The sequence below is a fragment of the Calonectris borealis genome, chromosome 17 (assembly GCF_964195595.1).
Source record: "Calonectris borealis chromosome 17, bCalBor7.hap1.2, whole genome shotgun sequence".
NCBI lineage: Eukaryota > Metazoa > Chordata > Aves > Procellariiformes > Procellariidae > Calonectris > Calonectris borealis.
Genome location: NC_134328.1, coordinates 17318357 through 17343416, shown reverse-complemented (window position 1 = coordinate 17343416; position 25060 = coordinate 17318357). Strand labels below are relative to the sequence as shown.

At 58.6% G+C, this 25060-nt stretch overlaps 1 protein-coding gene across 1 annotated transcript in view; it reads left to right on the top strand.

Moving 5' to 3' along the window:
* Positions 1-13151: 13151 nt before the first annotated feature.
* NOL4L (nucleolar protein 4 like) overlaps positions 13152-25060 on the top strand; it is a 65304-nt gene continuing 53395 nt past the window's right edge. Inside the window, exon 1 of the mRNA XM_075166917.1 lies at positions 13152-13460. Within this exon, the coding sequence (XP_075023018.1) occupies positions 13152-13460 (309 nt within the window). The remainder of the gene's footprint in view (positions 13461-25060) is intronic.

Below are 25060 nucleotides of genomic sequence, written 5' to 3'. Positions count from 1 at the left end.
TTGCTGCCTGTGCTCTGATGAGTCAGTAACAGCGCTGCCACGTTTTCCTCCTACCAGGCAGCATCCCGCTGCGGGTCGGTCGTGCTCCGCACCGGGACGCTCCCGCACACGCAGTGCTGGTTCAGCTCCGGAGCCACGTGGGTGGGTGAATCTCCGGCAGCGGCTCTCCGGGGAAGCCCCTCTGGAGCAAAGGGCTGCGCAGGGATGAGGACACTGACCTGCAACTCGGGCGAGACGCAGAGCGCCTGGCTCAGGCAGCAATCCCACGGGACACGGGCATGTTCCTGTGCCTGCGTCCCACCTCCTCTGCCAGACAATGAAACACTGCCCTCCTTCCCAAGTCGCAGCAGAACAAATAAAGCAAGCGCCATATGGTGCCAAGACACGTTGGAAATGGGGCCAAGCCCAGGAGGTAGGGGAGATGGCAAGCCTCCATCCCCACGCCAGTCCCCATCTCGAGCTCCAGGCCAGGAGCGCTCCTTCTCCCCCCACAGCCACTGCCCCACTCCCCAGGCTGCCGGGCACAGCTCCGCATTTCAGCCGTGGCTTTGCAGTGACTCACTTGCCCTCCTCCCTGCCTGCAGTCTTGGGGCACATGCAAACCAAAGCTGTCCCCAAGAGCCCTTCTTCCCGTAAGGGCTGGGCTAGGGACACGGGAGTCACCGCTGGACCAGCACTGGGGCACTGTCAGGAGAGAACACCCTGCACCCTGCCACGGGACAGAGCAGGTCCTCCTACCCTTCCCCTCACAAATAGCAGCAGAAGCTGCAGACGGCTTGTCCCCTGGAGCCCCTGCAGCCCTGGGGCCAGAGGAGAAGCTTCCCCACAGCTCCAGGACACCACGGGTACAGGACCCTGCTGTGAGCAGAAAGTGGCATCGTCTTTCCGCCTGCCACAGCGATCCTCCTGCCTGGACACGCTCCCAAAGACCTGCAGCTCAGGGATGCCCGGTGTGTTTTCAGGCAAGTCACCTGCAAGCACAGGCATCTAGAAGTGAGATATCTCCAAGCAGAGCTGGGCATCCCGACGGCTGGGCTTTCAGAGGTGCTGAGCCCTGCAATTCCCCTGCAGCCGGCTCGCTGGAGCAGATGTGCATCCCCCAAGCACCCAGCCCGCCCTGTCTGCTTGAGGCTAGGGCCCGACCCGGGACAGCAGATCCCAGAGCTTCCTTGGGGGCTTCCAGGGCTCTTCCTGGGGGAAGAGGGGCTCCAGGAGCCCCCCAAACTCTAACAGACCTTCTGCAGGTTTAGCAAGCAGATGCCAGCCTCGGCCATGCCTGGGAGCCCCCTTTGCACAGCCAGCGTGGCACGTACCTGCCCTGCCACCCTCATTTGCCCCATTCCCTCTGCAAGGGCCTCGAAGAGGGAAGAGCTTGGCTTTGCCCTCCAGGCCGAATGAATCAAAATCAGGATCTCTTGAAGGTTTTGCAGCCATGGGGCTCAACTCTATCACTTGCTCATGTGAGCAGATCATTTGCACCTGAGTCATGCCGATGAGAATCAAGTAAGTTGTGCAAGCACAGGAGTTTATTGAATCATACACAAAAATGTAGGGATGATAAGGATCAAACAGGACCCGGAGCAGCCCACAGTTCTCTCCCTGCCATCCTCCTTCCTCATTTAAAGAGGCAGCTCTGCCTGATGGAGTCCCACCGACCTCGGTCCCTACCTGCCACCGGCCTCCAGCAAGGCACTCATCCTCTGGAAATGCTCCGCACCGACTGGTGCTTGCGGGGTGCTCTGCAGATGCGAAGGGCTCTATGAAAATGTTCTGTGTTATTATTTATTGCCAGTGTTACAGATAACGGGAAAAGCAAGGGGCAGCCTTGTCCTGCACAGCCTACCTACACTTCTGTGGAGGGAACGTGGCTCGGTGGAGGGTCCCGGCTGCGACGCAGTTTGTTGGCCAGCGGCTGCGGCGGTCTGCACTCATCGCGGTCCGAGCTCCACTCGGACTTCCTACCCCACCACGTGTTGATACACAGAAAAAAATGTACAATGGATGCATTGAAGTTCATAGTTAAGCAGAGTACAGCAGTGTCTGGTCTGAAGGGGAACTTCTGCATTATTTTTTGCTCTATTAATTCAGAGGTGGGAATTGGCTGAAACAGAGACAATCCACAGGACGCAGGGCCGGGTCTGGATTTTTGAACACCCCAGGGTTAGATCCAGGGCAGGGTTAAACACCAGTAGGCAAAAGAACAGCAGCAACACCGGGAACAAAGGGGACGTGGGTGTTTCGGGCAGGCTGACTGCTAGGAGCAGAGAAGCATTGCCGGGAGGTACGGGGCCAGGGCATGCCGCGTCCCCGGAGATGGGCACCGCTGGGAAAGCACGTGCAGCTGCAAGGTGAGGCCGGGGATCCCGGGTGGATCCCCAGCCAGCGGCTGGCACCAGGCTCCGCCGGCGCTGCTCGTGTACCGGGGACCAGCGAGGAGGCTCACCCTGCAGAGCGACCGCCCGCCTTTCCCCAGCGGTGCCCGTCCCTGGGGGACGTACCGGCCGGCCACGGCGCTGGCACCGCGCACGGGCGGTGCCCGGGTGCTGCAGGGCGAGCAGCGTGCACAGCTCAGCCCAGCCAGCCTCCGAGCTGCAGGCGGTGGCAGCGCAGGCAGGGAGTCCAGGCAGCACTGCGGGCAGCAGCCTACCCGGGGGGGAGAAGCCAGGGAAGCCCTGGGTCCGTGCCATGACCCAGGACCTTGCAGCTCTCAAGGCCCCCGAGCGGTGCGGACACCCCTGAAGGCGACGGGGTTTGCACCAAGCGATGCGTATGCCCCAGCGCCGCGCCGGCCAGATCCTGCTCACCCGCAGACAGGCCTGGGGCCTGCGCCTGGCAGGAGGTGTCGCAGGATTGGGCCCAGAGCAATCTGTTCAGATAGAAGTGGGTGGTAAATTAATGGAACTGGGAGAACAACTCCCCTGTAGCTCCAAAGCGGGGCGTTATCAGCGAGCAGAGCTCTAACGAGCCACGGAGAAGGCTGGAGCCCTCCGTGCCATTTCATCGCTGCTGCTCTGCGTCGGATTTCCCAGGAGCCCTGCAGCCTCGGCCTCATTAATTATGCAAATGAAAAGGTGTTGCCAACGCGCCATCCCTAGGTAGGATCCCTGCCACTGAAGTTGCGCCCCGATCGGCGGCCGCTCCCCCTGCGTGTGGGCAGGGAGGGTCCGGGAGCACATCAGGCAGGATGGATGTTTGCAATAATTATCCAGTCATCCCCTTCAAGTGTACTGCAGCCATAGCAACAGACAGATGTTCTGTCCCAGCCAGAGTCCGCAGCGAGCTGGGGAGAGAAGCACAAAAATTAACCCGTTCAGCCCCAGGACGACACAGAATCCGCCTTATTCTGGGACCAGACCAGACTTCAACATCCCTGAGAAAATTCTAGGAAATCAGGCAAAAAACCAACCACACACCGCCCAAATAAAATCAACAGAAATCGCCCCAGTGCTCGCTCAGCCACTGCCTGACACAGAAAGTTGAATGAAAGAAGCCAGGCTACGGGCCTGGCTCTGCCGAGTGCCCCAGTGCCTCTCGTCCCGTTACGGCTAACGAGCCCTGCTCGTGCTCAGCGTCTCCCGGGGGCGATGCTGCAGGCGAGGCTCTCCAGGTCTGGTGGTAACGAGCCTTTGGAGACGTACAGCCCTGGGGAACCTGTTCAGGGACGGCCACGAGCAGCATGCTCTCTGCGGTCAGCACCCACGCAGCAGCCACAGCATAGACCACACTGGGCACCCAGGCAGGGAAGGGGACGGATAAGTGACGTGGACGAGCGTCCACTGCTAAGTCCACTGCTAAGCTGTGTCGAAGTGTTTAAAGTGTTCGGAGGTGGGATTCTGCCAGACCGAAGAATAGCTGGCATTTTGTTATCCCGCCGCTGCACAGGTTTCTGGGATTCAGCCTGAGTCCATTAAATCCCACCCAGAAATATCGCCACAAGGGCCCTCGTGCCCACCTGCACACCGAAAATTTAAACCCAGCTTCTCCTGGGAGCCCTGATGAGCAGGCAGCCCTCCCCAGGCGCAAGGTCTCTGCTGCCTCCTCCCTTCCCCACCAGCCAGCGAGTCCTTTAAGCACTAGCATTTAAAGGTTTTAGGCTAAAGGCCAGACCCCTCCTCGCAGTTCCCTTCTGAAAGGATCGGAGCTGCCCACCCCGGCCAGGACTCGCCTCTCCCCTCCCATGCCAGCCGTGCCCAGAGGTCCCGCAGAGGCAGCGGGGATTCCTCAGAGCCCAGAGCAATCCCCTGACCTCAGAGCAGCATAAACGGGCTCATGGGAAAGCCCCGACCAGATGTTTGCAGCTGGAGCGCACCCATGGCGAGGATTTCAAAGGAGGACGATGGGACCGGGGAGCACAGCCCAAGCAGATGTGCCGGAGGAACGGGTTACACCTGGAGGAAAGGAGAGAACCCTCCTCTCGGCTGGCGGAGCACGACAACCCTCTGCCCTGCACATAAGCACAAGTGTGAGAGGCCACAGGAACACAGTTTCACTTCCCAAACTGTAAGACTATTTTTGTTCGTATTACTTCCCTTCTTGTTCTCTGCCGCACAGACAATGAGAGCTCCAGCTTGCAGGGGGCATCCCGTCTCCTCAAGGCTTGCCTGGTGACAGCTTGTACCGCGTTAGCACAGCCGATCCTGGAAATCTGTGGTCTCCCCGTTGGGTTTTTTCTTCTTTTTCCCAAAGAAGAAAAGCAGAGAAGGGTAAATTTGCTGATCTTGAAACTGAGGGAGATGTGGCATCATGTGCAGTCGCAGAGGATGTGGGCAGGTGCCATCAGACTTCCCCACGCAGCTCTGGAAATGTAGCTCAGTCCTGATCTGCAGCTCCCCGCTGTTCTGTCCCGGGCTCCCACACAGCCCTGGCAGCCGGTGGGTATTTCGGTCCCACCACAGCGCCCAGGCTACCGCACTCCTTCTCTGGTTTTTCCCCCAAGCACATCAACTGCGCACCCGCGTGGTTTGATTCCCAGCCCTCTGAAGCCAGGCTGGAGGGAGAATAAGAAGGTGGGAAAAATCTCTATTATTTCCACAAATCCCCAGTCAATTTGTAACCCCAGCTCCTCCGCTTGCGTCAGTCCCAGGCCTCTCCCGAGCGAAAGCCACACCAAATAATGTCTCGGTGCTGTGACATGGACAGAAATCCAACAGGCTCCAGGAGGAACTCACGCTCTTTGCTGACTACCCTTAGCTGCTTTGACTTATTATCTGGCCTGGATCTAAATTAGGTTTTGATTAAAGTCAGGAATAATTCTACTTGGAAAAATCTCATTGTTTAGGTTCAGAGTTAGCAAAAACTACAGAAGAATTAAAGCTGATTTCTCACTTTGGGAACAGAGACCCCCAAGGGACCTTAGACGGTGCCCAGTCCCCCGCTGCGAGAGGCAGCCACACTGTGCCACCTCCTTCACAACCTGACCAAGCTCCGTTCTCGCAGCGGCCGGGTTCTCTCCCCAGTTCTCCTCTGAGATCGCTCCTGTAGAGACTGATGGCTCCGATGCTTGGTCAGCACCTCCTCGTTTCAAGCGTGGATTTCTACATAGTCCGTTTATTCCCACTTGTTCTTGTGCCAAGGTGGTGCTGGGGTTTGGTCCGTGCCCCTCCCCGCTGCCTATCTCTTGATTGCCCACAAACGCGTCTTCCCTTGGCATTCGTTTTGCTGAGATCAGTGAGCCGAGTCACCTCGGAGGACACCCTCCTTTCTGCTGAACACTCCGGCAACCTCTCTCGGCGCTAGTCCCAGGCTAAGTCCTCCCAACACGGCCAGCCGGAGCCCGGAGCTCCACCAGAGCCTTCATGCTTCCCTGCCCTCTCTTGAAATGACTCTCCCGAGACAACTTGGGATCGTTCCTCCTCTTCCTGACTGCATCCCGTTGGCGGATCACAGCTCTCCTGTTGGCAGATCACAGCTCTCCCGTTGGTGGATCACAGCTCTCCCGTAGGTGGATCACAGCTCTCCCGTTGGTGGATCACAGTTGTACTCTTGGTGGATCACAGCTGTACTGTTGGTGGATCACAGTTGTACTGTTGGTGGATCACAGCTGTACTCTTGGTGGATCACAGCTGTACTGTTGGTGGATCACAGCTGTACTCTTGGTGGATCACAGCTGTACTGTTGGTGGATCACAGTTGTACTGTTGGTGGATCACAGCTGTACTCTTGGTGGATCACAGCTGTACTGTTGGTGGATCACAGCTCTCCTGTTGGTGGATCACAGCTCTCCCGTTGTTGGATCACAGTTGTACTGTTGGTGGATCACAGCTGTACTGTTGGTGGATCACAGCTCTCCCGTTGGTGGATCACAACTCTCCCATTGGCGGATCACAGCTGTACTGTTGGTGGATCACAACTCTCCCGTTGGCAGATCACAACTCTCCCATTGGCGGATCACAGCTGTACTGTTGGTGGATCACAACTCTCCCGTTGGCAGATCACAACTCTCCCGTTGGCAGATCACAGATCTCCCATCCAGCCTCGGTACACGAGCGTCTCGGACACAGACGGTGTGAGACACGCGGGCTCCCTTTGTGTTTGATGGAAAGAAGGCGGCAGCTCCAGCGAGCGATGCCTCTCGCTCCACGATGAGCGTTTAAAGCTCAGGGACGAACGGTTCCTGACGGTGCTCATCGCCGCACAGTGACTGTGGAGGCAGTCGAGACACCAGGGAGCACCGGCCGCCGGCTTTGAATGACTGAAGTTAGGAGAGCCAAACGCCCATCCGTAGTGACCCCGTAAGTATCTCGACATTTCTCTGCCCTTTCCCAAGGAAGCACGCCCAGCTGCCAGCAGAAGGTATTAACTTATTAACTCCTGGGCTCGCTTTGCGCTGCTCGGCACCAGGCTATGACCACTGATGGGTTCGGTTCCCCCGTGCCCACCCCTCTGCCTGCCTCTCTTATCCCACCCAGCAGCACTCGGGTATTTGGTAAATGGTTCCAGTTTGAGTCCTATTCAAGTGCGAATCCAGATGCTGACCAACAAAACCAGCGTAGCAGGGGACACTGCAGGGCACCCGCTGGCACGGCACCTTCTCCACGGCTTCTACACGGCTTTTTGCACAGTATTTGGCTGCCCTCGTTTCCAGCTGACAAATTGCAGTAAAAACAGCTTCAGGAAGGGTACTTCCCAGTTATCACTTTCCCACGCAGCTGTAAACATGCCTGGGGGGTGCCCACCCCTGCCACCCCCCATCAGCAGGCAGCCGCTCTCGGGGTGGATGGGAGAGTCCCCGGCAGGGTCCCGCAGGGCTGGCGGGGGTCCCGGCTCTCCCCCGCCCTGCCCCCAGGCGGGAGCCGGGCTCTGGCAGGAGGAGCGGGGGCCCGGGCAGAGGCTCGGCGCGGAGGCTCGCGGTGCTGGGCGCCCGGCGAGGACTGACTGCTGTCGCTGCTGAACAGGACGGCTGCGGGAACCACAGGCAAGGCGGGAATATGGCTGAGCTGAATCAGTCCCTGCCGGCTGCTGTGCTGCCCCTGCCCCGATAAGCATCAGACACTTCAAAGGAAGGCCCGGGTGCTACGGCGAAAAACTGGGGAAGGAAATATCCTCAAAGGAAGCATCTTTCTCACTCCTGACCATCGGTTTTAGACTTACCCCCTAAAGCATGAGTGCTTATCTCTCCCTTCTCTTTCTTAAATCTGTACCTTCCCAGGTGGTTCTCCTCCAAAGAGGCACCCGGTCCTTTTGCATATACAAACACTCTCTGTGGTGATTAATTCCACCGGTTAGCTGTAAGATGGGTAAAAATTATCTGGTTTTATCAGTCCGGATGACTCATACTTCTGTTGATCATCCCTTTTTCTTGTACCTTGAGAAGGGACCTCTAAGCACACACCATGTACCTTCTCCAGACACTCACCACGCTACAGAGGCACCGCAGCCTTCCCTCTTCAGCTCCCATCTCAGCTAAGTTGCCCTGATATTTCCAATTAAGAATTTTCTAGGTATTACGATCGCTAATTCCTGATTTCCTTGGTTTTATATATGTGAAAGAATAATCACAAGCCAATACAATAGTCCAGAGTCTGGGGTACCCCTACCTGAAAAAATGTTACAAGGAGAACTAATGTATAGTTTATATTTGTTGGAAGTTACTAAGATCAACTTTTATTTATATAGTATAAATAGCGATGGACCTGGAGTTATCACGTGTTCATCTATAAAAAAGCCTGCAGCGGATACCCTGTGCTGTGCACCACCCAGTATCTGTCATCCAGAACCGACAGTTTAAGGTCCAGTGCCACCAAACACTTCCACTTTTTTTTTTCTCCTATCTTTAAGGACAAGAGTGGCCTCAATATCACGCATTATAACCTGGCATATCATGAGATTGCTCATGCAGCGCAAGTTAAACCCTTGTTGAATCCGTGCTGGACTGGGACCTAAAATATTGACCTGAACACTCAGCCCTGGGTGAGTGGTCTTCCCAAAACCTCATTCCGAGGATAACGGTTCCGGCTTTGCTCGGCCTTGCCTTCCCAAACTGGGGAAACTCCTGTCCGTGCTCTCCAGAGAGTGACCCTCTGTATCGCCCCAAACCTTCTTAACAGAAACACTGGACAGACTCAGCTACTCACCCCAAAGAGCAGACGAGACATTTAACTGCAACTGTTAACAAGCCCAACCAGGTGGAAGACAGGAGAGACCTAGTCAGAGAAAAGGCCAGCAGGACATAGCTCGCCACATCTAGAGGACCAGGAAGCAAAGACATCAAGCCAGTGAGTGCTGAACACCAGACTAAGAAATACTGCAGTTTCCAGCAATTTTCTACAGAGGACAGTCGCTGCCGGAGAGAAGACCACTAAAGTCCTTCCCTTCCATCAGCCATGCCTACCATGCGGCTGGAGCAACTGGCTCACCCCATGCCAGGTACGTGTCCACCCAAAAAAACTGCTGCCTGTGAGCAGGCTCGGGGCATCTGTGACCGACCGACTACCATGAGCGGCCCCTCACTCCTCCCCGAGCCCCCCGCTGCCAGTTCCTTCCCCTTTTCTGGGACAGACTCAGGCCCTGCAGCTGAAGTCCTACTCTGCAAAGTGTCGTTCATGCCAAGGAGAGGTGTCTATTAATCATTAAGGAAAATATAATGCTTATCACTCCGCTCTGCGCTGAGGGAGCTAACATTTGATGGTCATGATTTGGCAGTGATAAAACCCAAATTGGTGCTGTTCATGTGAAAATATCCAGGTTCAATGGACATGCAATCTCCTACCTCAGCTTCAAATGGGTGGGCTGAGGTAGGAGACGACTTCTGTCCATGCCTACGGTGGTGCGAGAGGACATTCCCTTTTCCCTTGGCTCCTGAGCGGTTGAACTGCAAGGTGGGGAATTCAGTGATTACCTCAGCCGGGAGGTCTGATCACGGTGAAGAAGGCAGCACCGCTGCTGGCTAGAGCAACTCCTCAGCAAAAACGAAGCGTCCTTTTACTCTCTTCCTCACTCAACACCTCCTGCAAAGCAGCTGCTCTCCAGCACCGAGTGCTTCCCTGGCACTCCTGGACAGCCAGCTGCCACCACACCTCCTACAAAGCCCAACCGCGGAGTTTTCATAGGAAATCCCCCCCACCCCTATGGCCGCCCCAGTGCCAGCCGGTTTCGGACACCAAGTTCAGCTGGTCACTGCTTCGCACCGTGCAGGCGGGACGCCCATGTGCTGTAGCAGCCTAAGAGCTGACCCTGACTTCATCTGCAAAGTCTTTGCGAGAAAGTTGCCCACCAAGCCCCAGCCGTGCAGAATGTCCTTCTCTTTTCTGCCATTTCCATCCCCACAACTGCTCCTTGCAGCGGTCCCCCGAGAAAGCTGTGCTTCCATGGCTGACTGAGGCTTGAAGGGATGTCCATCTTATTTTTAGTGGTAAGCAAAAATACTGCAGTGCACTAGCAAGTTCCTGTAGGCATCCTATATTATGTGGTAGAAAACCCAAACTGGGAAGACCTTGTGTGCGCCACAAGTCCCTCTCCAACAGCATCATGTTGGGCCCAGTGCAAACTGGATGGTGACTCTGGGAATTTTTTGAGAGGTGTCCAGAGATCCAGTGGGGTAGAAAGGGTCAACATGATTTACAATGGCGTATTTCAATAATTAATTTCAATGCTCCAGTGTCACAGACATGCCCTGTTTTCACCATACCCCCTCTGGCATGGCTAACCCATGGCTCAGCTCCTGCAGCACTCAATTCCCACCTCAGGGATCTGTCGGACGGGCACAGTGCAGCTGGTACGGGGCAAGGGGCCGTGAAGAAAACAGCCCTTCAGCCAGTGAAGCGCCCTCACCTTCCCCCCTGCCTCCAGCCCCGGGCGTGCGGCACCGTGGCCGCCTGTGCACTGGCTGGCTCTGCCACCACCGCGCCCTGCACCTCCAGCACCGGCCTCAGACAACTCCCTGACACATCAAATTCCTTTTCCAGGTTCTCACAGGCTCCCAGCTCCTGCATCTACGTCCTCACGCCGGCCCTACTGCTGCTGACAACGGAGGCAGCCCTCAGCACGCACCGCGGCCGTGCCCCCAGCCGGCACAGAGCAGGCATGTGGCACTGCCAGGTGGGCATGGAGCACATGTGTGGCACTGCCGGGAAGGCACGGAGCACATGTGTGGCACCGCTGGGTGGGCATGGAGCACATGCATGGCACTGATGAACAGACTAGGAGCACACGCATGGCACCAATGGACAGACCAGGAGCACACATGTGGCACTGATGGACAGACTGGGAGCACACGCGTGGCACTGCCAGGTGGGCGTGAAGCACACACGTGGCACCGATGGACAGACCGGGACCACATGCATGGCACCGATGGTCAGACCGGGAGCACATGTGTGGCACTGCTGGGTGGGCATGGAACACATACCTGGCACTGATGGACAGGGAGCACACGCGTGGCACTGATGGACAAACAGGGACCACACGTATGGCACTGATGGACAGACCAGGAGCACATACGTGGCACTGATGGACAGGGAGCACATGTGTGGCACCAATGAACAGACCAGGAGCACATACGTGGCACTGCTGGGTGGGCATGGACCACACGTGTGGCACCGATGGACAGACTGGGACCACGTGAATGGCATTGATGGATAGACCAGGAGCACACGTGTGGCACTGCTGGGTGGGCATGGAGCACATACATGGCACTGATGGACAGGGAGCACACGTGTGGCACCCATGAACAGAGTGGGAGCACACACATGGCACTGATGGACAGACAGGGACCACACGTATGGCACTGATGGACAGACTGGATGGACAGGGAGCACACGCGTGGCACCGATGGACAGACCAGGAGCACACGCGTGGCACGTGGCACCAATGGACAGAGTGGGATCACATGGGTGGCATTGATGGACAGACCAGGAGCACACGCATGGCTCCGATGGACAGAGTGGGACCACATGTGTGGCACCGATGGACAGACCAGGAGCACACGCATGGCATGGAGCACATAGATGGCACTGATGGACAGGGAGCACACATGTGGCACCAATGGACAGAGGGGAAGCACATGCATGGCACTGATGGACAGACTGGGTGCACATGCGTGGCACATGCTGCCGGGTGGGCATGGAGCACATACATGGCACTGATGGACAGGGAGCACACGTGTGGCACTGCTGGGTGGGCATGGAGCACATAGATGGCACTGATGGACAGGGAGCGCATGTGTGGCACCAATGGACAGAGTGGGAGCACATGTGCGGCACTGATGGACAGACCGGGAGCACACGCATGGCATGGAGCACATACACGGCACTGATGGACAGGGAGCACACGCGTGGCACCGATGGACAGACCAGGAGCACACGCGTGGCATGGAGCACATAGATGGCACTGGTGGACAGGGAGCACACGCGTGGCACCACCAGGAACACGGCACATGCGTGTGACTGCCGGGGAGGCACAGCCCCAGCTGCCGGCTGGGACGGGCGGCCCCGTCTCGCCCCCCGGGCCAGCTGTGCCCGCCCACCACCAGAGACCCCTCGGAGACGGAGCAGCGGGACCGTGGCCCGAGCCTCCGCCGCCCCCCCCCCCCGCAGCGGCGGGGCTCGGTCACGCCGCGGGACAGCTGCCCGGCCGCAGCCCCCCGCCGTCACCGCGCAGGGAGGATGCTCTCCCGGCTCCCGCCCGGGGAACCGGCGCGGAGGGCGGGGGCGGCTGAGGGGGAGCGGAGCGAGGCACCGGGGCCGGGGTCCGGCCTTTGTCTCCCGGATCGCGGCTGCCCCGGGGGCTCGGGGCGGGGTGCGGCTCTCCCGGTCCGGCGGGACAAACCCCAGCCGTAGCGGGCAGCCCCGGTCGAGGGCGCTGCGGGGGCGATCCCGGTTCTCCCGGCTCCGTCCCTTTCGTTCCAGGCCGTTCCGGCGGGCGGCGGACCCCGGGGCTCCTCCCCGGCTCTGCGGCGGCTCGGCAGGTGCCCGCCTCCGCCCCCGCCGGCCCGTCCCGCCGCACACGTGCGCCCGCGCCCCGCCGGCCCTTTGTCTGGGACCGGCACCTGGACCCGCGCCCCCCGACACCCCCCCGGTTCGGCCGGACCCCCCCCTCCTCCTCGCTCCCCGTCCGGGCCGGGGAGCAGGGAGGGGGGGGGTCCGGCCGAGCCGGGGGAGCGCATCCCACCGGCGGCGCTGCGGGGAGCGGTGGGGCCGGGGCGGGGGGAGCGGCGGCCCCGGGGCGGGCCGGCCCGGGGGTGGGGGGGTGGGGGCCCGGCGGCGGCGGCGCGGCCGCTCTAACAGGTGGGATCCCGCTGAGAGGAGGAGGCGGCCGGAGGGGGGCGGAGGAGGCAGGGACGGGCGGGCGGGCGGGCGGAGGGAGGGAGGGGGGACGAGCCGGAGCCGCCTGTGATCCTGTGACAGGAGCGGCTGCTGCTGCTGCTGGCGCCGCCGGTGCCTCCCTCCGCCCGGCTCGCCGGGTCGCTGTCCGAGCCCCGGCGCCCCCCCCTCCAGCCGCGGCCAACCCACCCCCCACCCCCCCCCGCCCCCTCCTCTCCCCGCTCCATCCCGGCCGTCGCCCCCGCAGACCGTCCCGGGCCGCGCCGCGCCAGCGCCGGCCGGGCTCGCCGCGCCGCCCCGCCTGCCCCCTCCGCCCGCTCCGGGACAGGGCGCGGGGCCGGGCGCCACCGCCGCCGCCGCTGCCGCCGCCGCTGCCGCCGCCGCCGCCGGCCGGGCGATGCCGAAGCCGCCGCTGCTGCTGCGGGGGAGCCGCCCCGGGGACAGCGAGCTGGGGCGGCAGTTCCGGGACTGGTGCCTGCGCACCTACGGGGACTCGGCCAAAACCAAGACGGTGACCCGGAGCAAGTACCAGCGCATCGCCGAGGTGCTGCAGGGGGGATCCGGCTCCGGCGGCGGCTCCGGCGGGGGGGAGAAAGGCAAGTTCCAGTTCTGGGTCCGGTCCAAGGGCTTCCGCCTGGGAAACGGCACCAGGGAGGCGACGAAGATGGGTCAAGTGGTGGTATATGTGCCGGTGAAAACGGGAACGGTTAGTGCGCTCCGTGCCCCGGGGGCTCTGTGTCTGTCTGTCTGCCTGCCTGTCCGTGTCTGTCTGTCCTCCCCGGGGGTGCGGGCTGAGGGGGGGGGTGGGTTGCCCGGGGCGGGGGCGGGCACCCCCGGGGCCCCTGTCCCCGCCATCGCCACCGCCGCGCCGGCCCTGTCCCGTCAGCACCGGGCGGCCCAGCCCCGCCGCGCCGCCGGCCGCCGGGAGCGCGCATGCCCCATGCGGGGCGCGACGCGGGGCCCAGCCGCTCCCGCAGCCCCCGCCGCTCCCGGGGCACCCGCCGCCCCGACCTGCCCGGGATGCGGATGGGGAGAGGCGCCCGCCCGGAGCCTCGCACCTTCCGCCGCCCCCTGGGCCCCCCCAGCCCCCCGGCCCCCCGGCCCCGTCCCATCCGGTGCGGCCGCCGTCCCCGGGCGCTGCCGGCGGGGAGGGGGGGGCGGCGGTGCCCCGCGCCCGCCGCCGTGCACCTGCCCCCGCGGGGGGGGGGGCCCGCGCCGCCGCCCGGTGCGGGCCCCGCCGCCCCCCCGCCCCGTCCGATCACGTTCGCCCGGCATTTCCCATCCGCCCCACGGCCGGGGACAGGTCTGCAGTCAAGGGCAGAGAGCGGCGGGGAGGGGGCGCCGGCACCCCCCGCCCCCGCCGCCGCCGCCGCGCCCTGCCCGCCCGGCCGCCGCGCCGAGCGGAACGGAGCGGAGCGGAGCAAGCCCGGCCCGCTGCGGCTCGCCCGGCCCCGGCGTCCCGCGGCGCTGCCCGCCCCGGCGCGGCCGCTGCAGCCGGTGCCCCGGGGGGGTGCGGGCAGCGGCAGAGCCCGGATTAGGGCAGCCCCCCCCACGCCTGCCCGCGGGCCGCCGTCCCGGGAAACTCCCCCGCCGGAGCCTCATTGTTCGGCGCCCCGCCGGGCCGGCGGCGCGGGGCGCACCGGCCGCCTCCCTCCCGCCCTGCCTGCTGCCTGCTGCCTGCTCCCTGCCTGCCGCCCGCCTCCCCGCCCCGCCGCCGCCCGGGGCTGCCCCGCCGCCCCATTGTTCCCGTCCCGAGCGCGCCCCGCTCCCCGGCGCGGAGGGAAACCCGCAACTTTCGCGGCCCCCGGCTCTGCGCGCAGGGGTGCGCCCGGCGCGGCGGCGCTCCCCCGGCCCCGCTGCCCCCGCTGCCGGGGGGGGGCCGCCCCGCCGGGGACTGCTCCGGGCCAGCGGGCACAGAAGGGCTCCGGGAGGGATTTTTTCTTTTTTTTTTTTTTTCCCCGTCCCTCCCCTCCTCTCCCCGCTGCTGCTGCTGCTGCTGCCGCTGCTCTAAAGGGTGCAGTGTTTTCTGTGCACACACAGACTCCAGCATTGATGTGGCTGGAGGATGCTTCCATTGAGGGCAGCCCATCTGTGGCAAATGCTTCTAAACGCACTATTTACCTCCCATCTGGTCTGCCTTATTATTGGGGGGAGGGGGAAGGGTCATTATTTCTCCCTTTCCCTTCGTGGTGCTCAGAGGCGCCTTTCTTTCTCCCCTTGCAGCCCCCCTCCCCCATGCCATGCCCCAAAAAAATTCTTTGCAATTTTTTTTGAGACCTCTTTGCAGCCCTCCTCTCCCGCTCCCCCCCCCCCCCCCAAGAGCCCCTGCTGAGGGCGGATTAGGAGCGGTACCCCCTTCCGCAGATACAGCACTTCCCCCGGGTCCTCTCCATCTAGCCGGCGACTCTATCCCAGATCTTCCAAATGCTGCAGAGTCATGGTACCCCAGAGAGGCCGAGCCAGACTCCCTCGACCCTGCTGCTAGCTAGACGCCCCCTCCCCTTTGTCCGTGAGGGAGTCCCTAGGGTCAGCAGCTCAACCAGGCCGGCGCAAGCCCGCGTATTCCCAAAGGGCTTCTGCACAGATGAAGTTTCAGCAAGGAGCGTGTCTAGGCCCCCGCATCTTCTGAGGCAGAGTCCCTGCAGGCTACAGATAGGAGATACACCCAGGCTCCCGTAAACCAACAAACAAAAAGCAGGCATGCCCTCGGGGGACAACTGAATTTTCCAAGGGGCAATACCGCTTATTTCCCAGAGCCTGCTGGACGTTAGGGCTGGGAAGGCTTTACAGAGCCACTGGCTGTAGGGAAGACCAGTCATTGCGCTCCCCAAAATCGTCCGGCGCTGCGTCTGTAGGAGTTGCCTCCTGGCCCCTCTGTCCCGGCCCTCCCCAGCCCTACCGTGCCTCTCTCTGCCGGGAATCCCGCGGACCGTTTCAGACAGATGCAGTTGCTGCGTTTTGGTTTTGCCTGAAGTGGCTCTCAAATTTAGAGATAACTTGACAGGGATTTTCTTCAGCTCCTGATAATTCAGTGCTCTCCTCGTCCTCAGTGGTTTGGGCTGGGTTTGTGGGTGTATTTCATTTCTCTCATGCATGCAGTCAAATAATTCGTGAAGCTGATAGGAGCCTTTTGCTCGACAGTAAAACGTGTATTGTGGTTTAATGCCTGTTCAGCTGCTTTTCCCAAACACTTCTGGAGCAGCGTTTCAGTTGCTTTCTCCTGGCTGTGCTCCTCAGCAACCTGATACGGCTCGTCCTGTCCGCTCGTCCTTCTCTGAGCACATCTGCCGGAGAAGCACCATGCTCGGGACTGTCCCACGGCTGCAGAGAGGCAAAACACACACAGCAGCGGAGCGGGGCGGGGGGTGCGTGCTGCTGGGCTGCATCTGCAGGTCGCTACAGGAAATCCGAGGTACCGGCAGTGAAAGCTAGAAGAGAGGTGGTAAAGAGCGCGTAGAGGGCAGCAGTGGGGATAAGACCTTTCCTTCCCCTGACAGGGCTGGGGCCACTCCTCCTCTGGAAAACAAAAATAATAATCCCAAACCCAAAAAATAATAACCCCCCAGCAGCAACCCGGTAGAGCTGTTCCTTTTGGCTTACGCATCCTGAGCTGGTTTGTGTATTTTCTGCGCATCTGTAGCGAAAACATAATTAACGTGTGGTTATTATTTTCTCTCCCGAGTAACTTTCCCTTGCCCTCCTCCAGGCCTCTCATCAGAACAGGCCTAATCAGATTTGGGTGGCTTGAGAGCTGGGACTGTGCACTGAGAAGGGGGCATCTGCCTTAGGTGGTGGTCAGAGCAGATGGTGGTCTTCTCAAAGAATGCACTGGGAATAGGAACAGCAGTGCGGACGGATGTCTGGCACAGAGACTGTTCAGATTTCTTTTTCCCAGATGAACGTCCCAAAGATGCTGGACATTTAACACATACAATTAAAAAAGCACTACGCAGATAAACACATGAGGTTTAGCAGAGTAGAACGTTGTTGTCTGACAGCCCTATTCACGTACGGGCTGGATGCTGCATCCTTTAGGTCAGGGAGTTGGAAAAAAACACGTTCAGACTGTACTGAGGAGGAGGAGGAGGGTATCTTTGTGTGCTGCTGCAGCACAGACAATGGATATAGCCCAAAGTGCCCAGATCTGCCCTTCCTTCATGGGGCTAGCACGCACCAAGGTGTAAAACACATCGTTATCTGCGGACTGGACTGAACCCCGGTACTGGATGCTCAGCGCTCTCCCTTCTCCCCAGATTTGCTAAGAACTGTGGGAGAATTTGTTCGTGACAAGGTGCTAAGATGCAGTTCATTACAATCTCGTGTCCCTCTTGTCCTAAGCATTTAGCATCATTTAGACAGTCTTTCTCATACAAATGTAGAGTGAGATGGAGACACGGCGCAGGGAAGCGGACAGCGCTTTGGTGACGAGGGGCGATGCAGATGGGTTTGGCTGTAGCAGCAGGGTGTGCAGGGGAGGGTTAGCCTCAGACTTCGGTTCGGGCATTAGCTGCGGGAGCGTTACGCACACTCTCTAAATCAATGCTGTACTCCGCCGTGCCTGGTGGGAGCTTGTCACAACTCCGGAGTGGCGGCCAGCCTCGCAGGACAGATTCGTCCTGGCAGCCCGTGATGCAGGCTGGAGCACTGCGGGATGAAGCCGGGGAAGCCTGGCGTCAGGCCGGCCCTTCGGGGACTGTGCAGAGGCTCGGGGACTGGGTAGGCTCTGCAGCACTGCCCACATTTGATTTTGCTTTCCTGCTCTCTCCCTGTCCCCGGCAGAGCTGACACGAGGTTCTGGGGTTCTTGTAGGCATTACTAAAAGGCTGAGGACATTTGTGCGGGGGGTTGCTGCTGTTGTACAAGTCCAGTTCACCTGCGCTGGCTCCCCCGGAGCCAGATGTTCCAAATTATTCACAGTCGTGCCTGGTGAAACTCACCCAGGAAAGGTGCTGTGGTGGGGGGAGCGCCATCAGGGGAACCGGTGAGACCAAAAAGCAAAATGGATGGAGGCCTTTCACCGACAGCAGGAGAAACATCACACGGGACACCAGATAAATCTCACAATACAGCCTATCCCTAAACACGTCTTAGCTCCAGAGACAGGGAGCGTTGCGATGGGAAAGCCGTGGTGCCAGGCCTTGGGACAGCACAGCACAGTGGCAGAACGCTTGAGCTGAGAAGCCGGGCATGTTGGAAAGATGCTGCTCCAACAGCTAATAGAGGCTACATTTTTCCTGGTACAAGTACCCTTCAATGCCCATATTCAGTGCCCCAAAAAGCTGCACATCTATAACCTCTAAGAACATTAGTCAACAGAAGGTTTTCACTATGTGAATAACCACTTAGACTTTCTGTGGACTTCAAGTGATAAAAAAAAATAAATCAAGACCATTCAGAAGAGCCTTAGACAAGGCAAATGGGCCTGTGGGTATTATCTGAGAAATTGTCTATTACTTCTATAGCACAAGCCTTACTTCGAGCATACAGAGCCTTCACCTGCTGTGAAACAGCCTACCCCTGAGCACGCGGGGCAGCGCTGGCTTTTCCAAGGAGCTGAACCGATGGCAGGTTTGCATTTAAACGTGCACTTAGGAGACTGGCACGATGCTGGCCCGGGTGCCTGCTCCCATCCAACCCAGTCTAGAGAAAATCTCCTACGTCAACATCCCTTCCAGATTCGCGTTTGCACAACATCAGTTGCAGTTTTTACTTCTGAAGCTGCTCGTGGTAAGAGTCACAGCGGTGATACCCAGTCCTCTGGGCCTGAGAGCTGGCTTAAGCTCGCCAGGCAGCAGCAAAAGCCTCCAGTACCTTTGCAAGGTGAATTTAAAGAGCTCTGACGACTTGCAGTTACGCAGACTGGCAGAATGAAGTTCCTCACCGAGCCGGGAGCAGGAGATCTGGCAGCAGAGCCCATTTCCAGCTCCTGCCCACTCCCACCCCTCTGGGACAGCCTGCTGAAGCCACTTCTAGGGACAAGACGCGGCTCCAGCAGGAGATACCACCAACCCCAGACAGCCTCAGCCTCGGGGACTTTGGTCACCGGCGCTCGTGAGAGCTGGAGTCGCATCAGCAAAGGTCCCGCATCCCACCGCTCCTCCCGGGCCCAGTCCCCTGATACGTATCTGACTGAACAGTTTCCAAAGGAGTAATCTCTCTGTCATCTACACTGTACATCCTACGTGATTCCAGAAGCATCAACGTCATTGCCGATCTGAGAGGAACAGCATTTTTTCAGATACCTTTCACCCGAAAGTTACCTCCCGCAGCCACAATTGCTTTCAGATTTGTGGGTCTTGGTGGGTATTGCTCTGACGAAGGTAAAAAGGCAAACAGACAAAGCACAGCTCTGCAAGGCCTTGTTAAATGAAGCTAAAATGAAAAGGAAAGAAATCCAGGTCTGATGAGGTGCCGTTGTTCCCACTCTTCAGAGGCTTGCTCTGACCACGAGCAGGCAGGGGATTCGGTCGCTGGCTGAGGACAGCAGCAGAGCCCCGGAGAGGTGGCCTCACTCCTTTCCGTGAGAACTTTCTCAAGAATCTCTTTGTCCAAACCATTCTCAGCAATAATCTCCTGTTAATATCATTTCTTCAGTTTCATTTTTGCTGTTACCTTGGGCCTGATATGAGCAGTCTGCGAACTTACGCTGTGGACAAAGCAATGGCAGGGAAGCCACAGAGGCGTGGAGGGGCAGCGGTGGGGTGTCCATTCCCCGGCCCGCGCGGATGCTCTGCCTTCACGAAACCTTGTCTGCATTGCCGTGGCAGAGGAGTGCATATTCATATCTCTTTCTTTAGTGCAAATTAGCAATTACCTTCCCCTGATCTCATATTAGCTGTGCCCACCTCTAAAGAATTGCATCAAGATGGGCCAAAGCCACCACTGAGTTTCAGTGTCTGGTTTAATTAGCTGATTGTAGCGAGGGCCGGTACCTGTTGGCCAAAATCATCGTCTTTGTTGGAATGCTACTGACTTACACTTTTATGGCTGGTGCCAAAGAGTAGCAATTTATTTGAGGAGAAATAGCTGCAGACTGTATGCGCGTGTGTATGGGAGCAGACAGTAAGAGCAGAGGTTTGGCGTAACGGTTTCTTTCCTGCACGTCTGAGAATAAGGCAGCGGTCACTGAAAGTTAAGCGGAGGCTGGTTGTGTCTCACCGGCGCGGTACAGGGCCTTTCACGGAGCGAGAGTCGGGAAACCGAGACGCTGTGTGAATGGTTTCTCTCCGTCCCTGCTCCGCTTTGGCTCGGCAGCCCAGAAGGACGTGTCTCCCTTCCGACACGCAGGCGGAGGCGATGCTAGCGGCTCGGACGGACCCGCCGAGGGGGAGGGGGGTTGTTCTGGGGAAGACGGGGTAACGCAGTCTCTGTGGCTCAGAGTTTGGGCTTTCTGGTTGCCAGATATGGTGATGGGTCTCTGTTATGGGAGTCTCTGGGCTAAAAATTAATTCAGACTCATCAGGCATCCCCCAAAAAGAAGGAGAATAACCTTTGGGACTCCCCTCTGGGCTTGCATTTGAAGGAGGGATCTCAAAGCAAACCCGGAGTCATCCACTCATCCACGCTGTCGAGACATCCAAAACCTTCTGGGTTTCGGTGCTGTGCGTACCATCCGCACTGGTGCCCAGTTACCGACAGGGTGTTCCAGTTTGCTGTCCACAGCACTGGGACAAGCAGCCAGCCCAGGAGCTGGTCCCTTGGGGACGCTTTTGGGCTTGTCGTTCCCATCATCAGTTTGGATGCCGGTCGTGCGGCTCCCCAAGCCAGGACCCTGCGTCTCCGCTGGGCTGGGAGGAGGCCTGCCTGCTCCCGCTCACCTGCGTCGGGCGTTTTGATCCAGCAGAAAGCCCTTGAGCTGGTGACAAAGGTCTGGATGTGGGCTGGAAAGTACAGTCCTGTCTCTTAGCAACTGGTTCCTACCTCTGAGCTCTCGGAGCCGTGTGTGGGACAGAGAGCATCAGTCACGCTCCCGCTGCAGCAGCAACGCGCCGAGGAGGGGATGGGGGATCAGGCCGGCTCCAGCCACCGCCAAGACGCTTAAAGAAGCTCAGGCATTTCTAACACAAGCAGTCATCTGTGAGTCCTAATCAAAGCTTCGGTTTAATTGCTTTCCTCGTGCCCTTCTCTGCACGGGGAACGGAGCGCCGATTGGCTGGCTGCGGCGGCGCCTGCCAGCTACCTCAAGAGGCTGCTCCGCACCGCCCCGGCTTTTTTGGTCACAGGGGTGGGGACCAGGGAGGGAGGAGGAAGGGGGAGGGCACGGCCCATGTATTTCTAGAAAAATTAGATGTCATAGGGTCCTTCCCTGAACTCCTCTGCACTGCACTTGGGAATCCCCCGTCCCTCTTACGGACATTTGCATTGCTATTTTCTCTCTCGCTGCTCGGTTCTGCTGTTTCACCCTCGTGTTTCCTCCTCCTAACCAAAAGCGACTCCTCTCTGGTGAGCGTTTCTCAGAGGTTCCCTTGCCAAGCACTGCTTCATAAACATTTTCACGAATCCTCCACTTTGTCCTCCTAATTAACCATCCAATTGGCCCCCAGTGGAGCCTTCACCTCTCCTGTGAAGATCCTGCTTGCACAGATTATAACCTGTCAGCTGCCAATTTATTCCTCACGCAGAGGGCAGGTTATATTAATTGTCTGGCTTCCCTGCCCCGTTTGGTTTGCCCTCCCTTTCTTCTGCTCCCAGTAGTATCTCTGTTTGGAGACACAGACTCACAGAAAGCCCAGGGGACCCAGATGTGAGGCCGCTCCGTGTGACCCCCCTGTCCAGCCTGCGGTGCTGTGGCCGTTGGACCAGATGTGACGGGATGCTGCTGGCCGGTGTCAGACCTGGCAGAGGGGTCTCTGTGGATGGATTACCATGACAGAGCGCTAAAGAACATGCTTGACTTCTGCTCCCCCCTCTCTAGTCTCAGTCAAAAGCTCAAAAAAATCCACTTGGTCGTCCCAGGTTCATGGGGAATTCTTCCTGGGCGTTATTTACAAGTCAGAGCTCGGGTTTTGGAGAGTTGGGGTCCACCTTGTGAGGTTACGTGGGAAACATCCAGAATACAGAGGGGGTTTACCTGAATGCAGGGAGAGACCTAACAGATTTCCATCAACGTCTCCCCCCCACTGCCCCCCAGTTCCCTGTATAGGACCCCCCGCCCTTGCAGAGCTGCGTGTGCAGCCCAGAAGAAATGCGCGCGGTGACAACGGTAGGCGCCTGCTGTCACCGAGGGTAGGTGCCGTGTGTTTTGCTAGTTCCCGTGTTGGGAAGGGGTGTGATGGACTGCCAGGGTTCGGCACCGTCCGCATTTAAGGCGCAGTATCCTTGAACCCAGCGCGCGCTCACGGGGAGCAGCAGCAAGTGACGAGGTGGTGCTCGCGTGTAAAGCGGGAGATCGGCATTTCCAGGCTCCGGCGCCAGGGACGGGCTGTGCTGAAGCCACCGCGGCACGGCACGGCTCAAGCCCTGCAGTGCCCTTACCTGGCGAGAAGGCTGGGTTTTGAGAGGGGAGGGCATGCAGGCGTTTTACCCCCCGCGAACGGCTGCTGAGCTGTCAGCATTTTCCTAGAGGCACATCTTGCTGTTCCTGTGGGAGTCTCCGGCTGTGGCCCACATACTCTGAATTGCCAGGGAACAGGGAGCTGACGCCAGGATGCCATGCATCCAGGGCTCAGCCTCAGCCCGGCCTGACCTTGATTCACTGTAGCATCATTTGTAACTTATTTTACATAATTTTGCTTGCCACTGATGAGCTGAACTGCCGCTGCTGCTCTGTGCCTCCTCCTACTTAGTTTCATTTTGTCATCACCGTGTCCTCGCTGTAGGTATGATGATGTCGCATGGCTGCCCTACCACCGCTGGGTCTATTCCCGGGAAGAGAGGGGTCACCTTGCTGTGACAGGTAACCTCACCACTTGCTAGGATGCCTTGTCCCCCACCAACTTGAAAGATTTTGCTTTGGTAGCGATCTTTATTAGATTAGTGCCTCGGTGCTGTGGAGATTGCTCACAGTGATAAGTTACTTCAAGAAAGAGCCAGCTCTAAGCATGTTCTGAGTTTGTGTTACAGCTATATATTTTAAATATTTTTTAGATTTCTAGTTTTAGATTTCTTTCAGGATGCTATGGAATATAAACGCTCTTTAATTATAAATGCAGTCTATCATTTTCCCCCCTTTTTCCCATCCCTGCAGCATGCCTCCCCAAATCACCTAAAACAAGATCCAAATGATATTAAGCAAGTGCTAGCCATCTTTACAGATTTATTAAAAAAAAAAACCACTCACATTTTAACTCTACCTATTTCAAAATAGTAAAAAATACTACAACATTATAATAATCCCCAAATAATAATGGCCATGGTACCTTCCCTGTTAGCAAGCCACCGTGCGACACTTCTTCCATACGGGTCACGGCACGCCGCAGAGCCGAGCAGTGCCGTGGTCCCCAGTTGACGGCCGGGAAGACCGCGGCCCCCGGGGAGCGATTTCCCGGGCAGGTCAGTCGGGTGCTCTGCTCACACGGTCACAGCAGCGTTTCTCACCAAAACCAAGTGAAACGGTGCTCCGACGGCAGCTAAAGCTGCTCCACGGCACCCAGAATTTTGTTACCCTTGAAAGAGCCTGCTCGCCTGCCCTGTAACCCTGCCCGCAGGCAGCACGGTGCAGGCAGGGCAGCGCCGGCTCCCCGCTCATTTCTGGCAGGCGGGCACGGGGTCACGTTTATTGGGGAGCGCGGCGCTTACCTCTGCCTGCCAGATCCAGCTGCTCCTCCGGCTGCCCCTGCCGGCGCGCAGCCCGGTGCTCGCAGGGAGGCAGCTGTGCTGTCCTGCGCTGTGCAAAATGTCCTCTGCTGGGCCGACAGGCATCCGAGCAAGCCCCCGAGCAGGCGTCCGAGCAAGCCCCCGAGCAGGCGTCCGAGCAAGCCTCTCTGCCTGCCGGGCTTCTCCTCCCTCCTGCGGGCCGGCCCGGGATGGAGGGCAGCCCTGTTCCCCAGGGAGCAGCCATCCACCAGACCCCGCACCCACCCACCTCCCCTTAGCACCGGCCAGCAAGGCGCCCCGTAGCAAATCCCACAGCCCACCTGGACCCTCTCCGCAGCTGGAGGCAGGGCTGCCATTTCCAGGCTCACCCCTCCCAGGCCGCCGTGTTTTCATTCCCAGGCCTTGGCGCCGGGAGAGGAATAAGCCGAGGTCAGAGCAAAGGCCTGGACCCATCTCGACAGCTCAGCTGCGGCTGCTGGAAGAGCAGCTCGCTCGTGAGAGGCGCCTGTCCCCTACTGAAAGACGTACACCTCAGCTTTGTTTGCTGTCTAAAAATAACGCGCCCGGCTCCCCCTCACAGGGAAGTATTTACTTTGCAAAAAAAAAAGAGTATTGTGTACAGTTCTGGGTAGAGAAACAATGCGAATGCACCAGCGGAGGCTGGCGGCCGGGGCCTCGGGCACGCCGGTCCGCCAGCTCCTGGCCTGAGTCAACGCGTAGCTTTGGGAAAATGACTTATTCCTTGTGCCTTGGTTTCCCCTGGAGAAATGAACTCTCCTGGGCTGGAGCGAAGCTCAGCTGATCAGCAGAGCCAGGGCTGTTTTCACTGCAGTAAGTAGGACTGTAGCTGTAAGTGCAGGATGGGGCTTCACGTTTGCTTGGAGGTTTGTGCAAAATGACATAAATGCTTAGCAGAGAGAAACATCATCAACATTTCAGCAACCGCTTTTCCCCCATTTTTCAACCAGAAATGATCAGAAAAATTCCCCAGCAAAATATTTCCAGGAAAAAAAAGAGCAAAATCTGTAAGTGAGAGCATTTCCCATATTCTTCTGATGGGTTCTTTTTATTATGAGCAATACAGCTGATATTGTTCTCAGCCTAGCATTTCCCCAGTGCCTATTTCTAAGGCATGCACTGTGCCCGTGGCATGAGGGACAAGAGGAAGAGGGAAGTTCGAGGAATCTAGCTCTTCTTTCTCCTCGCAGCATTAGCAGAGGGAGCCTGCTGTGGTTTAACATATCCCCCGCAAAAGCTGCTTTCATCCTACACCTAAATACCATGAGGAGTGAACTTCCTAAAGCCCTGGAGAAGTCTAAATATAGAAGCCAATCAAGGGCTGACTTCCCAGAGATGAGAAGTACCAAGAACAGTTTCTTGATCAAAAGTTGTAAGAGTCCATATTGAAATAAAACGTCAGTTTCGGTACTGAAGCCTGTGCAGAAGGAGTAATTGCAGAGGTGGGCTGTGCTCCGCGCGCTCGCCGCTCCGTCTGCCGGTGGTACCCGCAGCACCGGGCACGGGAGGCAGCCGGGGAGGCGGTGGGCTGCC